This window comes from Bos indicus x Bos taurus, chromosome 5, assembly GCF_003369695.1.
Source record: "Bos indicus x Bos taurus breed Angus x Brahman F1 hybrid chromosome 5, Bos_hybrid_MaternalHap_v2.0, whole genome shotgun sequence".
Classification (NCBI taxonomy): Eukaryota; Metazoa; Chordata; class Mammalia; order Artiodactyla; family Bovidae; genus Bos; species Bos indicus x Bos taurus.
Window position 1 is genome coordinate 68,426,010 of NC_040080.1, and position 13,704 is coordinate 68,439,713.

The 13,704-nt window shown below is 36.7% G+C and overlaps 1 protein-coding gene across 2 annotated transcripts in view; it reads right to left on the reverse strand.

The window, feature by feature from the left end:
* The window catches only part of FAM19A2 (family with sequence similarity 19 member A2, C-C motif chemokine like), a 564,697-nt gene that overhangs the window by 36,844 nt on the left and 514,149 nt on the right, over window positions 1-13,704 (reverse strand). For both annotated transcript variants that reach the window (XM_027542409.1, XM_027542410.1), the window contains exons 3-4: window positions 13,267-13,419; window positions 12,071-12,195 (exon numbers count right to left, since the gene is read on the reverse strand). In XM_027542409.1, the coding sequence (XP_027398210.1) occupies window positions 12,071-12,195; window positions 13,267-13,419 (278 nt within the window). The remainder of the gene's footprint in view (window positions 1-12,070; window positions 12,196-13,266; window positions 13,420-13,704) is intronic.

Sequence of the window (13,704 nt, forward strand, 5' to 3'; positions counted from 1 at the left end):
TATTTCCATTGTGCTTAGTCACTATCTATTAAGCAGACAAATTATTTAGTAATTTGCCTTTGAATGGTCTAAAAACCTGTTGTCCATGTGTTTTAGGAAGGTTATAGGCCAGCAACATTACACTGCCCATGCATTCCCATGGCATCTATACAAACCTCTGTCCGACCAGTTCTGCACATGAAAGTGATTTATTGACTTTCTCTCCAGTTGACCGTGAACTCTTGGACAGCAAAGTTTTTTGATTTTTTTTTTTTAAAATTAGAATCCCCAAAGCCTACCACACTATCAGGCTCAGTGCCACATAACAGACCTCCAATTGATCTTTGCAGACTGAATGAACAAACGAATGGATAGGCTTCCCTTAAATAGAGTTAGTTAGTTCTGCTAAAGGGAGTCATACTCCTATTTTAAAAATGTTTCTAACACTCCATTCTGTTTTAAATAGATGTATATTCTGCAGTGTTTACAATGTGTCACCAATGACACCATCCAACTAGGATTCTGGTATTAAGATTTTGATAGTAAGTAATATTCAGCTGACAGATCATGAACTTCCAGTACTTCTTTCAAATATCACACCCAGAAAGAAACTTAAAGACCATATAATCTGTTGTAGATTCTATGTCCTTGTTGGATCAACTGATGGCCCTGTCTCTCTGGAACTCTCCCATTCTGTGTTCTCTTGGAATCTTGTCTCTCTTGGTTTTCCGAGTTCTCTGTCTACACTTCATGTTCCTTAGCAAGTACCTTATACATTACCAGCTAAAATGTCATTGATGCTCTTCCCTTTCAACATATTCCTTTTAGGACAGCCTTTTTAGTTAATTATTTCAACACCATCTAGGTATGATTGGACTCCCCTGGTGGCTCAGATGGTATAGAATCAGCCTGCAATGAGGGAAACCCAGGTTCAATCCCTGGGTAGGGAAGATCCCATGAAGAAGGGAATGGCCACCCATTCCAGTATTCTTGCCTTGAGTATTCCATGGACAGTGGAGCCTGGTGGGCTGAAGTCCATGGGGTCTCCAAAGAGTTGGACATGACTGAGTGACTAACACTTTCACTTCAGGGATGATTATTCTTAGACTTCTATCTTGATTTCTAGGGCTATATAGTAAACTATCCACTCAATATCTCTACTTCATTGTGTCTTTATCAATTAGCATTACCAAACAGGTTAAGCCAGAAATATGGGGAGATAATTTTCTCTCAGTAGCCTCTTATATTCAGTTTGTTACCAAGCCTTGCTGATTTTCCTTTCCTACTCCTGGACACCCTCAGTGTATCGCTTTTTTTTTTTTTCCCCTTAGTTCAAAATTGTTATCCTTATCTCAGTTCCCTACAATTCACCACTGTAGCCAAATAGACTTTGTAAAGTGTAAATCAGACTCTTCTCCTTTACTATTTAAGGTTCTTCAGTGGTTCACCATTGCTTAGAGAATAACACCCACTTCTTTTAGCATGGCAGTTAAAAGGCCATCGTGATTCCCTTCTCAGGGGTTCCATCACACATATGAAATTACCCCATGAGCTGATTTTAATTCCAGGAATAAGACATGCTCATCTATGCCTCCCTGGCTTTGCATAAGCTGTTTTGTGTTTGTTGTAGTAAAATGAACTAGTTAACTCTGAACTTCTGCTTATCCTTTTAAATCACAAATTGATGACTTCCAGAAATGAGGAATTTACCATTTCTCAAGGCAGCCCGTTCAACATCATCTTGAGCTGACACCAAGAGAGTTATTCCTTGTCCCTAATTATATTCTTTGTAGTCACATAGAACAAGTCTAATGTTTTTCTTTTTCATGTTATATCTTTAAAAAATTAAAAAACTATTACTCCTAGTGCTTCTATTCTTTGAGGAAAATATCAACAAAATCCTTTATATAAACTTCTTTTTTTCACGCCCATTGAACGTTGGTGTCTAGAATTTTATGGGTACTACAGATGTGGTCTAACCATTATATAGTTAAGCTCAACTCTGCTTTTGTACACCTCACAACCAACTGGCCATTATTTAGAGGTAGTCTGCGAGGAGGGGGATGGGATTTACTCTCATCCAAGAGAGTTAGACTACAGCTGTTTCTGCACAAAGCATCTGGAATTCTGAGCTTGAGGGAAATTTTACCATACTCTCCAAAGAAAATAAAAATGGATCTGAAATCATTGATTCAGGCATTTAAATTTCATAGAAAGTGTGTGGAGAGTAGTGGGAAAGAGCCATTGAAGAATGTATTCAGGAAAGATTATATTTTTAATAGAGGGGTTGTTATACACCACAGAAAAGAAAGAGGCATAGAACCCCCACTAGCTAGAGATGCTCCAACTTCCTGTTCTCCCAAGTCCTATGACATACTGTTCTTCTTTGATTGTGCTCAGTCATATCCAACTCTTTGTGACACCATGGACTGTAGCCCGCCAGGCCCCTGTGTCCATGGAATTCTCCAGGCAAGAATACTGGAGTGAGTTGCCCTATCCTTCTCCAGGGAATCTTCCCAACCCAGAGATCAAACCCGTGTTTCCTGCATTGCAGGTGGATTCTTTACCACTGAGCCACCAGGGAAGTCCCCCAGGAATATAACTTTGAACAAATAGCAAGCTCCTTAATATTAAAAATAAATCTCTGACATAGTTTTAGTCCTCACGTAACAGACAGGAATGCTATTTAGGCAGTAGCCTAAAGATATAAACCTCATAGTGCTAATGACATTATGAAATGTCATAATGAAATTTTATGATGCCTGAACTAGATTCCCATTACAATGTGCAAACATTCACAATTAATTATAAGATTATAAGCACAATATTCAGAGTAACACCCACAAAAAATACCGGGCCCAAGTACTGTAGAAGCATTTAAATCTTATAGGAACTTCAAAACACTCATGAGTTGTCCATTTCTCATTTTAATTGTAAAAATGTAAGCCAAGTTTTTTTAAAAGAATATATTTTCTGATGATTTATTTGTTAAAGGTCTTTGCAATAATTTCTAATAACTCTCTAAATAAATAACAAAGGAGACACTCTTGGCTCTATTAAATTACTATTAATTAAGTAAGCAGCTCTTAAATTTAAAATACTAGGTTTAAAATGTCACTTTTAGAAGTGGTACTGCTTGGACATCTAGATTGGTATTCCTCTACCCTTAGACTTAAATCTAATTGAGGAAAAAAACATTCTGTCTACATCTCTTTTTAAAACTTAATATTACAATAATTACAGGATTGCTTAAATGCTTTTTTCAAATGTCTGTGTCATTTGAGATTTTAAATCTTCTCTAGTATGAATTTCACTCAATATCTCCATTTTTTCTTACCATGATAAAAAAATTTTTACTTACTCCTCTTAATAAATATCAAATTTAAGAAGTTATGCTTAAATTTCTACTACATAACCTAGATTTAGTGGGTATTAATGTAAAATATAAAGCCTGTTCTCCCCAACTCACATAATGTCAAATTCCTCATTCTATTTGCTCAAGACAAAAATTAAAGTCAATACTGACTTGCCTCATATTACCTTTCTAATCAAAATGTGACCACTTGCCCTTGCTCACTCCCCTCAGGCACACTAACATCATTGCTATCTCTTGAATATGATATTCCCAGGGGAGCTTCCATGGCAGGTATTTTGTGCTTTTTCTTCCCTTTACCTGAAAAGCATGGCCTCTAGATAGTCATGTGGCTTGTCCTCATATCTCCTTTGAGACTCCACTATGCAAACTCCCTTGGCTCAGCACTCTCTATTTCTCCTCCCTGCTTTACTTTCTCCCATGGCATCTACCACCATCTAATATATACTTTACTCATTTATCTTTATTTTGTCTCTCCATGTGTGACAGGAAGAATTCTAAAGATATATCCCCAAGATTCCTGTCCCCAAGGAATTCAAAGAAACACTAATCTTAGTACTTCTGTGAAGGGACTTTGCTAGGTAATTAAAGTTGCTAATCAGCTAACCTTAAAATAGGGTGATCATCCTGGACTATCTGGGTGGGACTAATGTAATCACTTGAGTTTTTAAAAGCCCAAGAGTCAGACAGAGGAGAAATGGGGGAATAAGGACGTCAGAGAGATTCAAAGTGTGAGAAAGACTGAATGCGCCCTGGCTGGTTTGATGATGAAGGAGGCAATGTGATAGAGAAAGCAGGCATTCTGATAGAGGTGAGAGAGTCTTCCAGATGCCAGCTGCAGAGGGATAGAAACCTCATTCCTACATCTACAAGGAACCAAACTGCCAATGACCTGAATGGGCTTGGAAGCAGATTTTCCCTTAGAGCCTACAGAAAAAAAAACAGCCCTGTTGGGAAAAGATGAAGAACCCATTGGTTTGAACCTTATGAAACACAGAGCAGAAAAATAGCCAGGCATGGAAGTTGGACCTACAGATTAGTAATGGATGTTGCTTCACATCACTAAGTTTGCTAAGGCAACAGTAAAAAATCAACACACCCTATAAGAATCTAGGCCCTGTGAGGCCAGGGATCCAGTCTGTTTTCCCCTGTGCTGTGCTATGAAAAAAGAAAAGTGACAGTGTTAGTTGCTCAGTCATGTCTGATTCTTTTCAACCCATGGAGTGTTGCCTGCCAGAATCCTCTACTGGAGTGGGTAGCCATTCCCTTCTCTAGTGGATCTTCCTGACCCAGGGATTGAACCTCGGTCTTCTGCATTGCAGGCAGATTCTTTACCATCTGGGCCAATGTGCACTAGAACCTAGAATAATACCTGACAATAAAAGACAATAATTACTTGCTAAATTGAAGAACAGATACAGTATACACATTCTTTCCCATGAAAACTATATTTTAAAAGATCTTGTGAAATTTTTACCCCAAAATATTGACAAAAAATATTTAAAATATAAAACACGAATTGACTTGAAAACTGTCTATTCAATAGCTTGTATCTTTGCAAGTCAGCAGTGGCTATCACTTCCATGCAGCCAACACAAGCAGCAGTCAAACACCACTTCTAAAGTCATGGTTTCCAACTTGCATGTTGAAACATCTTGTTGGGTTATAAAAATCAATTTATGGGGTTGATGAAGAGAGGGAAGAATGAAGGAAAGGAGAACAAAGGAAGGAAATAAAACACAAAAATCAGAATTTTAGTTATAGTGTGGGGTATATGAGTGTGTGTGTATTGGGGTGGGTGTTGTATATATCTTGGATCATAATGTAAGATGTATTTCTTACTTAGGTCCCATCAAAATAATTGAAAACTACAGCCCTAAGAGTCATCATGATCTGTCATGGATGGACATGGACAAGAATACAATTCAGGGCCTGGTCAGAGGTGAGATAAAGACAAAAGAATGACGAATGTGTCTGTTAGAAAGGGCTGATCAAAAAAAGACCATACTACCCTAAGTCTATGTTAAATTCACAAGTCAAGAAGGGAGCTTGTGATTGAATAATTCACACAAATTGTACCACCTTAAAGTGAGAAAATGAACCTTTCTTCTCTTGCTGTGTTCTTGCCTTGCCTTGGACCTGGAGTTGCTCCCCTGGACACCATTCAGACCCACCAACTCAGAGTCATCAAGTCTTGGTATAAAATCAGGCAGCATCTGGAAAGGGGTGACTGGAGACTGTAATCAGCCAAGCACCCTAAGATGCTATTTCTTTTCTCCCTTAGAGAGAGAGGATGAAAAACCTAGCACTTATTTATCTTCTGATATCAGCCAGTTATTAGTATCATATAAATTTAGCTGGAAAAGAAGTTGGAAATGTCCTTGGCACAAGGAATCAAAGAATAAATGGTGGTTAGAGGAACTTGAAATTGAATCTAGATCAATATTCTCATTTTTCTGCAGATGAGGAAGCTGAACTACAGGCTTATGCTATCCCTATTATTATAATAATGTTATTCTTGACTTATGTTTACCAGTAGATTCCAACGTTTATTGTTGCTACTGCTAAGTTGCTTCAGTCGTGTCTAACTGTGCGACTCCATAGACAGCAGCCCACCAGGCTTCCCCATCCCTGGGATTCTCCAGGCAAGAACCCTGGAGTGGGTTGCCATTTCCTTCTCCAATGCATGAAAGTGAAAAGTGAAAGTGAAGTCACTCAGTCGTGTCCAACTTGTAGCGACCCCATGGACTGCAGCCTACCAGCCTCCTCCGTCCATGAGATTTTCCAGGCAAGAGTACTGGAGTAGGTTGCCATTGCCTTCTCCGAATGTTTATTGTTAGTGATCTGCATATGGATAGCAAAAGAATAATGCAATTGTATACTACTTTTTCCCCTACTCAAGGGCATATTCCTGGTGGGCAGGCAACATGCTATATATATATATATCTTTGTGTTCTAGTTAGTGACTACAGTAGTTGGGGAAATTAAATAAGATAATACCTTCAATGTATTTAGCAGAGTACCCAGCATACTTTAAGAGCTAAGTAAATATTTTCATATTTGATTTTGTTGCTTTGATTATAATATGAGCATTTTTACCATAAAATATTTAGGTACAGGAAATTTTTAATATTTGTTGATTCTCATTGAATTACACAACAAAGTAAAATCATATTTTATGCCCTTAAAATCCATTATGTTTGAAGTGATGTTAAAAAATTAGAGTTCTTATCTGTTTAAGGCATTTTAAGTAAACGAGTAAAGATGAAAGAATTCCAATTAGTTAAAAATTACTCAGAAAATGTCTTGTTAGGCATATGAGGATTCATGATTCATAAAGATAATATCTTTAATGAAAATATAAAACTCTTGTATAATATCAACTCAAGTTCACTTATCCTTAGGTAAGAAACAGACCTCAGAGCTGTGTGACCACTGAAATTTGAAATCTGTACCAATGCTGAAGGGCTGTAAATCCTAAAATTAGAATGTGACTTCTTTTAGGAGATATTCCACAGAGAAAGTATATCCAAACATTAAAAGAAATGAACCACAGTCTATTTTTTCTGAGGATTCCAACAATGTTATCAAAGATTTTTTTTTCTCAACTCTTACATGTTCTATAGCACCTTTCCCCTCTGCTACTTTTCTATTCTATAATTAGCAGATAATTATGTGCTCTTTCACAGTGGAAAGACTATTCTTTTATTAATGATTCTTTGAAAAGTTCTTTATTATTTATCTTTGAAAGTGAGTTCGAAATCAAAAGCCTTTCATGGCTCTTTTCTTTTTAACTTAGGAGTTCTTTAAAGTAATACACTAGATGCTTACAGATGTTGTATGCAGTCATTAAGTTTTACCTTTAGGTGAGAAGTAGGGCTTGGGAAACAAATGTTGCATCCTCCTTTCTCTGCATAAATGTTTGAAGTTTTGAAAGCATGTATGCAAAATATTGATGCTCCAACAAGGCCTGTCTATGCTATGCCTTTTCCCCTTGTTAGGACAAATAGAAAATGGGTTATAACAATAAGCTTCCTGAATCTAGTACAAAGACAGAAGGAGGATATAATTAGCATTTATGGGAAGTACAATGTAAGTTCCAAATTAGTCTTAAATGAGGAATTCACCCAGCCCCTGATCTGTAGTCAATTCTGGAAAGTATCATGCATCTCTGCTGAGGCCAAGCAAGCCTCATTGATGTTTTTGGCTGACTGCTTCTCTTCTAACATTAAATTTACCAGAGTACTCCAGATTGGATATGGGCAATTATGAGGGAGGGTGTATGTTATTGCAAATTTTAATCATTTCTTGAGCCATTTTGCTTGCAGTGTAATCCCACAAGATCAACATATTCTGCATAAGAAACCCAAATGGCTTTTGGCTGAGAGCAGCTCTTCAGTTACTTTATAACCTATTCCTGCTTAACTTCTAGATGTTCCCATTTGTGGCTGCTGCTGCTGCTAAGTCACTTCAGTGGTGTCCAACTCCGTGTGACCCCTTAGACAGCAGCCCACTAAGCTCCCCTGTCCCTGGGATTCTCCAGGCAAGAACACTGGAGTGGGTTGCCATTTCCTTCTCCAATGCATGAAAGTGAAAAGTGAAAGGGAAGTCGCTCAGTCATGCCAGACTCGTAGCGACCCCATGGACTGTGGCCTACCAGGCTCCTCTGTCCATGGGATTTTCCAGGCAAGAGAACTGGAGTGGGGTGCCATTGCCTTCTCCGCATTTGTGGCTAGGACCTGCCAAATCAGGGCCTCAAGGGCTTGTTGGCTCCCCACAGTCATGGCTACCTTATTCAACTGGATAGTAATACCAGTGGTTAGAACAGTAATCAGATTTCTTCTCAACAATATTGCTGCTATTTAAGTATGGCAGACCCTACCTCTATCCAACACTTTCACTATGGGTAAAGTAATGTGCCAGAACTGTTTCAAGAATTTTTCTTATCTCCTGTACTTTTGGGGCTATTTCAACAGAGATGGCAGAACAATAACAACCTGGTGACCTTGGGAACTTTTCTTCTTTGGGGCTTCGGGGAAATTCACCCACGTTGTTGTGTAAGCCAAACTCACATTCATAATTTAACATCATTTTGCCCAGCCATTTGAAATGCCATGATGCTCCTTTAGGTGAAAACATCTAAGTAGCTTCATTTTCACCAGCAATCTTTTTACTTGTGAAGCAAAAAATAAAAATAATTTACTTTGATTGTATAATCAAGAAGCTCCTTCTCTCAAGCCTTTTATCTTCTCTTATATATAATGATTTTTCCTTTTTAAATGAGAATCAAAGACTCTTAGGCTTGGAAGGAATTATTAAAACATAATTTAATACAAACATCTACTGTTTCATGAAACCTTTCAACAGTGTCTTCCAGGAGGTTTTACAGCTGTTCTCCAGGGCAAAAGAGATGAAGGAAAAATAAAAAGGGCAATCCACTATAAGTACATTAATTATATAAACTTATAATTAAAATAAACCAGAGGATCTAGATGTGGTCTTCCCTACTCACAAGCACTCAGTCTTTTATCCATCTTGTTTAATTACACTAGGAAGAATTTGTGAAGAAGAGACTCAATTTTATTTGAACTCTTGATAATATGGCCAAACAGGGAGTAAAGCAACACTTGTGAAAGAATTAATTACAAGAATTTAGATCACATGGTCCCGACCTTTTCATTTCAATGTTCTGAAAAGCTAAAAATATTTTTAAAGGTCTGCTTGAACAGAATTATAGTAAGTTTTAATCACAGTTATATAAGTTAAATGAGCTAGTATAAACTATGGGTTCAGAGGTTAGGTTCTGCAATAAAAAATGTATAGTTTGAACCCTAACTTCTCATTAATTAGTTATATGACCTTGAGAAGTCACTTAACATTTTAAAGCTTTGACTTACTCAGCTGTGAAAAGGAGATAATATTACCTTCTTTACCAGGCTATTAAGAGGATTAAATAAGCTAATTCACATGAAGCACATTTTCAGTATATGACATATATTTTACGTATCTAATAAATGTTAGCTTCATCATTATCCACTCATTTAATAAAAACATAGAGCCTTTTTATTGGAGCATAGTTGCTTTAAACTGCTGTGTCAGCTCCTACCGTACAGCAAAGTGAATCAGCCATACATAAACATACATCCCCTTTTTTGACTTCTTTCCCATTTAGGTCACCAGAGAGCGTGAATAGAGTTCTCTGTGCTGTATAGATAGGACGTTCTCATTAATTATCTGTTTTATACATAGTATTTATATATATGTCAATCTCAACCTCCCAATTCATTCTACCTCCATTCCCCACCATTCCTCCTTGGTATCCATGTGTTCTCTACATATGTGTCTCTATTTCTGCTTTACAAACAAGATAATCATACCATTTTTTAAAACTCTCCATGTATGTGTTAATGTATAATATTTGTTTTTCTCTTTCTGACTTTACTCTGTATGGCAATCTCCAGGTCCATTCAAAACTCTGCCTATTTAAACTTAAAAACTTTTGCACAGCAAAAGGAAACCATAAACAAAACAAAAAGACGACCCTCAGAATGGGAGAAAATATTTGCAAATGAAACAGCTGACAAAGGATTAATCTCCAAAATATACAAACAGCTCATATAGTTCAGTATCAAAAAATCAACCCAATCAAAAATGGACTGGAGACCTAAACAGATATTTCTCCAAAGAAGACATGCAGATGGCTAACAAGCACATGAAAATATGCTCAAAATCACTAATTATTAGAGAAACGCAAATCAAAACTACAATGAGATATCTCATCACACCAGTCAGAATAGCCATCATCAAAAAAATCTACAAACAATAAATTCTGGATAAGATGTGGAGAAAAGGGAATCCTCTTGGATTGTTGGTAAGAATGTAAAAGATACAGCCCCTATGGAGAATAGCACAGAAATTCCTTAAAAAACTAAAACTAGAGCTACCATATGATCAGCAATCCTACTCCTGGGATGTACCCAGAGAAAACCATAATTCAAACAGATACATGCACCCATGTTCACTGCAGCACTATTTACAATAATCAGGATATGGAAGCAACCTACTACTGCTGCTGCTAAGTCACTTCAGTCATGTCCGACTCTTTGCGACCCCATAGATGGCAGCCTACCAGGCTCCCCTGTCTCTGGGATTCTCCAGGCAAGAACACTGGAGTGGGTTGCCATTTCCTTCTCTAATGCATGAAAGTGGAAAGTGAAAGTGAAGTCACTCAGTCGTGTCTGACCCTCAGCGACCCCATGGACCACAGCCTACCAGGCTCCTCCGTCCATGGGATTTTCCAGGCAAGAGTACTGGAGTGGGGTGCCAGAATTTCCATAAATAGAGGAGCAGATAAAGAAGCAGCTGTGGTACATATATACAATGGAATATTACTCAGCCATAAAAAGGGATGAAAACCATAGATGTTAGATGAATCACTACTTTAAAAAAATTGTTTCATAATCAAATCTTCACACATTTCCATGAGTGTTATTTTAGACCAAGGATTAATAATTGGGGGGGTGGATTTTCATGCTATAAGTAGCTTATAAGGAAGTTTTATATTGCTAGAATGATTTTAACAAATCAATATGGGTTATATCATGTGCTAACTGAATAATACAATTATTCTAATTAACTGATCATGCCCTCCATGGATTTTAGAAAGGAGTGTCAGCATTTAACTGACAAGTTAGAGTCATGATTCATTTGACAAAATATAACGTTACTATTTATTATAAACTTGGTTACTTCTGTGTATGGCTGAATACACAGAAAATACACTAAAGATATTACTCAACATTATATATCTCATGGGATTTTAAATTAATCCTCTTGAATATGTCCAGACAAGATTTAAAAAAAAAAAAAATAAGAAACTGCTATTGTTAAATAATACCCTAACTAGCCTCTAGTTTAATGTTACTTTTTATAAAACATTATTATCTTCTAGTCCCCAATTATCCAATTATAAGCAATAGTCAGCTTTCCCTTCAGAGCAAAAATCAAAATAAGACAGAACTTTCATCTGCTGATTCCACAAAGAATTTAAATTCTGCCAGTCTACAATATCCATTGGAGGTAATTAGAAAATCAAAGAATAAAAGTATTTTTCACTTCTCCCCAGAAATCAGTCATTGCAAAGTGAAATACATCACCATCTGAAGAGCATTCCTTTTATACTGACCCTGAGATTTGAAAACTCCACTAGGTAATTCATTACAGTGATTACAAACGCAACCATTAGAAAACTATTTATTGATCCAGAAATTAGGGAGGTCAAAAGAATTACTTTCATAAAAATGAAAGAATATTAACTAGGAAATGTTTATTGAATCATAAATAAATTCTCCTTTTTTTCAGGATTTATTCAGATTACTATCCATCAGAAGAATGAGGGATTAGGGTCACCTCCCCAGCATTTAACATGCATCCTCCAGCAGGAGTCGGAGGCGGTTCACATTACTGTGAGTATCTCATTAAGGAATAAACAGTATTTAATTATTAGGTAACACGACAGTTGTTGGCAACCTACAGATGTTATTCTGAGTGAAACAAAAATGTGCTATGAAAAAATGAATAGGGAGAAAATGAGGAAAAAATGTACCGTGTAAAACTGTACCCTCTCAATCCTACAACCACTTAAAGAGGTCACTGCACATGCTCCATGCTCTATGAATTCAGCGATCTTTAACTTTCACAGACTGACTGTCCACTTACCCTAGTTGTTTTCACTTTATTCCCAGAGGAACAGCTCCATCCTTTCCGATCTGGAAGAACTTTACATTCCTCTCCCTCAAGACATGGTTGCATATGGCACCACCATTTCTGTTCCACTATGGAAGCTATAGATTGAAAAAAAAAGCAATTCAAGGTTTTCTATTTGGGCTTGTTAATTGTCTGGGTGTGCATGCTTTTTTTTGTTGTTTTGGTCCAAAGGTAGTAAATTTTTATAGATTTTCTGACTAAAAATATTTTTAATTTTAAAAAATTTTACTGTGATAAGAATACTTAAAACTTTAAGAGGGTAAATATTATTATATATGTTCAGTGTATAATACAGAATTGTTAATGATAGGCACATTTTTGAAGGGTTTTTCATACAAACACATAGGTTTCATTGAAATTAGCATATTAGAAACAAATTATGTGGATGTAGTATTATGTTTATGTATAGACATAAACATATAAGAAATTGAGTCTATGACCAGTTTAGAATCAATATTTTAGAATCAATGTCATATCTCCCCCAAGTAGACTAAAATCAGGAAGGCATTCAAATTGATGTCTTTTTTTTTTTTTTTAAACTATGGGCAGTAACGATCATTGCAAAGAATGCATCATGAAAATATATGAGCACTTAACAAAATATTATTTATGATCACATCAATTATACAGATCCACATAAATATTTATATCCTATTCGGTGAATCCTCCAAGAAAGAAATTAACATTTTGATGAATCTCTATAAAAATATTTCATGTGACTTCTATCCACAACTAAACATTCATTCATATGTATGATATTTATTTTTTCATTCTTAAGAACCATCCATGGGTTTAAGGACCCAAACTATTTAATCATCTATTTTTATATTGCCTTTGCCAATTAATTTACACACACAAACATACACACTGGCCCTCCACTAGCAAATCAGTATTTCATGGTATCAAAGTAAGAAGTACATGGACTTCTTGGAACCTGATTATAGTGCCTTTTGCTATAAGACTGTGCAAGTCCTTAGACCTTCTTTCAGTGGATTTTAAATTTCAGAATGCTGTTCAAATGATCTCATGCCAACCATATGATTGATGGTGTGGCCCCCCAGATGAACCCCAGAACTGAGAATCACTGTGAGATTCCAGTTCTATGCAGTCCCCAGTTACACTATCATGAGAGCAATGGAAAGCCTCACCATCCACACAAGATGGAGCAGCTCGCGTGGTGCCCGCCACCTGCCCAGGGAAGCAGGAGCACTTGACTGTTTGTGACCGTTCTTCTATCTTGTTCTTATTACAGCATCTGTGGAGTGCCACCACTTCGCAAGTGCCTGTTTTAACATGGTGAGCTGCACACAAAACAAAAACAAAAGATGAGACAACACTGAGAAAGCTTTGGATACTTCCCTCCCTTTTTAATTAGAAGTGCATTAAATATAGCTCTATAAAGGGTCCACCATGCATGAAACTAGAAATACAATGATGCTGACTCCATAAGGCAGATTTGATTTCTTTGCTAAATGTGGTAGGACCATTTCTATCAGTAAATGCCTGGTGAAGCAGGAACAGTTAGTGGCTAGATTAGAATGAGCTGTTAGAACAAACAGTCTGAAATATAGAGGCAATATGTGGTG